The sequence below is a fragment of the Xenopus laevis genome, chromosome 1L (assembly GCF_017654675.1).
Source record: "Xenopus laevis strain J_2021 chromosome 1L, Xenopus_laevis_v10.1, whole genome shotgun sequence".
Taxonomy (NCBI): Eukaryota; Metazoa; Chordata; class Amphibia; order Anura; family Pipidae; genus Xenopus; species Xenopus laevis.
The window spans coordinates 22,823,843-22,828,000 of record NC_054371.1 but is presented as its reverse complement, the minus strand read 5'-3'; the positions used below and the strand labels follow the sequence as shown (position 1 = coordinate 22,828,000).

General features: G+C 38.6%; 1 protein-coding gene across 1 annotated transcript in view; it reads left to right on the top strand.

Annotated features, from left to right (window-relative positions):
• tnip2.L (TNFAIP3 interacting protein 2 L homeolog) overlaps positions 1 to 3,630 on the top strand; it is a 7,394-nt gene extending 3,764 nt beyond the window's left edge. Inside the window, exons 3-6 of the mRNA NM_001091609.1 lie at positions 651 to 734; positions 970 to 1,248; positions 1,452 to 1,568; positions 1,837 to 3,630. Of these exons, the coding sequence (NP_001085078.1) occupies positions 651 to 734; positions 970 to 1,248; positions 1,452 to 1,568; positions 1,837 to 2,112 (756 nt within the window). The 3' untranslated portion in view covers positions 2,113 to 3,630. The remainder of the gene's footprint in view (positions 1 to 650; positions 735 to 969; positions 1,249 to 1,451; positions 1,569 to 1,836) is intronic.
• Positions 3,631 to 4,158: the final 528 nt, after the last annotated feature.

The window sequence follows — 4,158 nt, the reverse complement described above, 5'->3', positions numbered from 1 at the left end:
GATGTGTTTTTTTCTCAACTTTACATTTGGATTTGGTTCATTATTTCACCAATTCTTTTGTGGAGGATTTGTCTGAATCCAAAAATGATGGATTTGGTCTGCCCTTCCTTGATTTTAATGTTCAATGTTAACACATCGGTCTACATTTCGGTCGGGATGCACCGAATCCAGGATTCGGTTCGGGATTCAGCCAGGATTCGGCCTTTTTCAGCAGGGAAAATATTTATAGAGAAAAAAATTCACTTTTAATCTTTCATTTATTTCCTTAAATTGAATCTCGCCCATAAGTTTTTATGTAATAAACCATAATAATGTATTCTCATTGATTATAACCTGACCAAAATGTGATATTAAGCCTGGTTTGGGTCACAAGTTCTCGTAAATTTAAAAAAATTCCTTTAAGCCTGTGGTCTCTGATTGAACCTCACATTGGTGGCTTGGCACCTTGTGCAGGAACCACAGTAATGAACCAAACCACAGAAGGTTGGATCAGAAAAGATATTGTGTTACATAAAGTGCAGGATATCTATAGTCTATATAATTTGTATTTGGTCATAATGGTTATGCGGACCCTGTATTGATTGAATTCGTTTTGTCATTCGTTTGTCTTTAATTAATCTAACGAGTTCTTATTTCTTTTTCATTTGCAGATCCTGAATCTAGACGGCAGCAATGAGTCATCTCTCAGCAAACTTCAGGAAGAGAACCGTTTATTAAAACAGAAAGTTGTTCATGTAAGTCAATGCAAATGTATTTCAGTCATAAGGTTCCTCTTTTATCTTTACTGTAATATCCTCTTGGGCATCGCTCTGGGATCTTTCGACACAGATCTCTGTATTTTCCCCAGAATTGCAAAGAGAACTTAAAGGGATAAAGACCTGATTCCTGTTTCCCATAAGTCTTTGAAATATAGAATTAGAAATATCTAGAAATGCTAACGGCGGGAATGTTTTCATTTGCCCCATCCAGGTGGAAGATTTAAATGCAAAGTGGCAGAAGTATGACGCCAGCAGAGAGGAGTATGTTAAGGGGCTACACCTTCAGCTGAAGGAGCTAAAGGCTCGTAGCGACCTCAAGTCATCCCATAGTGCCCACACCCACAAGGAGCTCCTGCAAAAAGAGATCATCCGGCTGAACAAACTGTTGGAGGAGAGGATGAACGAGTGCACCAAACTTAAACAAGAGAAGGAAGAAATGGCCGGTGCTAGAATTGCAGATTCAGAGCGTATACAGGTGCTTGAGCAGCAGGTATGTGGGTTCCAAATTAATTTTCTTCTTTGGGTTGCTAATATATTGCCATATAAATTCATCCTAGCACTGTGGCAGATGTAAAGGAACAATTTAAGTATTTTAATATAGAGTTTCAACACGTAGGTGTGAATATTGCATGTTCCGTCACTTTATGGGTATGTCCATGCTTATATTAAGTGTGTGTGCTTTCTATTTTGCAGCTGCTAGTTTACAAAGACGACTTCATATCCGAGAGGTCAGACCGAGAGAGAGCGCAGAGTAGGATACAAGAGCTCCTGGAACAACTTTCTACCCTGCAACGCCAAACACGAAGGATGGTAAGAATATTCTTATTATTTAGGATAACATAGTAAGTTAGGTTGAAAAAGTCACATCCAGTTCAACCTTTTATGTCTGTATATAACCTGCCTAATTGCAAGCTGAATATATGAAGGTGAAATTATGTATTGGCTGCACTGTAGCGATGCAGTGTAAGTCATCTGGCAGGGGCTTTGCTTATACACGCTCACTCTGAGACAGAGATGCATTTGCTGAAGTGCAAAGCTGGAAGACACTGTGAATAACTTGCATTCTTTTCTCTGTTAGGAGGATCGAGAGACAGCTGGGAATTTCCACATTTTTATCTCCAACAAAAACAAAACCTTTGTGAAGAAGAACACGACAGAAGCCCTGAGGGGCAGCAGCCCTGAGCACACAGAAGGCAGGAGACAAGTAGCACCAGCTGAAGCGGCAGAAGCACATAGGAACTCTACCTCTGAGAGACGAGGTCAGGATGAGCTCCAGTGTCCTCGCTGCTTCAGGATTTTCAAGGACAGACTTGGTGACAATTTACTTGAGCACATCTCCGAGTGCTGCCAGTGAACGCAGCTTTTCTGTTGGCCACTGTTTACTTAACCACTACGTGGCATGGGCTTTGATGGTCCTGTGTGAACTTCGTTAAATCTATTCCAAAATGCTGCTACATCCTTGTTTGGGGTTTGCTGAAGTACTGTAACAAAGGAACAAATAACTACATTAGAAGAAGAAGTCTTTTCAATACTTGAAGAAAGGTTCTAAACCTGCAAGAGTACAAAGGCACATAGTGCAGGAATGGGTGGATAGAGCCTCGATGAACTCTATGAAGAGATCTAAAGGAATTAGGCAAATGTCGGAAAACAATATTTCAGGATAAAGCACGGAAAGCCTGGAATACATTTTCCATTTCCGAATGGACACAAAACAGATTTCTTGCCGCACAATTATCCATGAAACCTGCATCATGTCAAAATAAAAACCATAAGCAAATTTCATAGATCAGAACTAGATTTCTTTTAGAATCCGGGATGCATCACATACGTCATTTTTTAATTCAGCCAAACAGCTAAACCTTTGCTTTGGTCAGGTACCAAACTAAATCTTAATTTGCATACGTGGACTGGAGACAAACCAAAAAAATGGCAGTAAAAATTGTTGCAGGATCCAGCTTCTATTCGATTGAATACCTAGGATTCCAGTCTTGCAAAAAGTGCTGGGAGTCTGCCTGGGTGCATCCCTAGAGTAGAGAGAGGGGTTGCTCTGTGGATGAGAAAGCCATCATTCTGAATATTTTATTTATGTATGTTTTTGGAAGATTTTCATTTTGAAAAGAATTTTATTTTCAAATTTTCAAGTCAAATCTAGAAAATCTTTTATTGGAGTTTACATTAAAACTATACAAAGTTTATACAGACACCTCGTTTTTGCATAACCTCACAGACATAGGAATATCTCATATGAAAAACATATAAGTCGTTTAAACAATCCATTTCATTTACATTTTATTGGCAAATTCAATGTATTTGTGTATTTAATTGCACCAAAAATATTCAGACCGTTTGATATACCTCAGTATCCAATGCATATTCTTACAAAGTGCCGCCCTGGTGCTATAATGTGCAACGTTTACATTGAAATATTTACACAGAATGTCAGTTGGAGGAAAATCCCATTTTTGTTTAAAGGATTTCAAGGGCTCTGGCATTTTGGGGTTTCCATTGTTTATTTTGAAATGTTGTTCAGGATGTTGTGTGATGGCAAATGACACGTGGCACTCGCTTGTGTAGGGAAATGTAGCCCGTCCAACCGGAAATTTGGGCCTTTATCTCGTGCTTTTGTAACTGATAACATCTCTTTATAACGCTGACAAATCTGTCCATGCCATCAGGGAAACATTTCTTTTTTGTTTTACATAGTCTGAAATCGATCTAATTTTTTTCATACAGATGACTTTTGCACTGAATTGTTATGTACTGTTCATATTTAAGTTATAATATGTATAAATTGTCTATTTTTCTTTATTTATTTAATGGTATCCTATTTGATTCAACCCGAAATCTTATTTTTGTAATAAAAACTCTAAAATAACTAACGCCAGTGTTTCAGATTTCTTGAATGAAAAGCAGGGTTTATCCATGTTCTAACTCTGAATAACTACATCCGAAGAGAACCAAAGCGGTAGTATAGCTTTACGTGAACATCTGGTGCACGTACATTTCAAGATGACTTAAGGTCCCCATAGACCCAAAGATCTTTCTTGCCGAACGACCGATTTTAGCGAGGTCCGACCAATCCTTCGAAATTATCGTGCGGTTAGTGGGATTCAAACGATCGTACATCTTACGATTTTTCGGCCGACATCTGGCAATCTATCTATGTTTACAGGGACAAGCAGGCAGCTCCCCTTTGTTTTCCTGGCAAATGGTCTTTTTAGTTGATGGACAATTCCTACGATCGTTTCGAAGATAATCGTGGTCTCACGATGACGATCGGATCTTTTAAAAATCTTTACATCTATGGCCAGCTTTATACAATTCTTAACAATCCCTACAAATTCACATCTTTTCATTCACAAGATCACTGATTGCTGAGGCATTTCAAACTCTAGTGAGT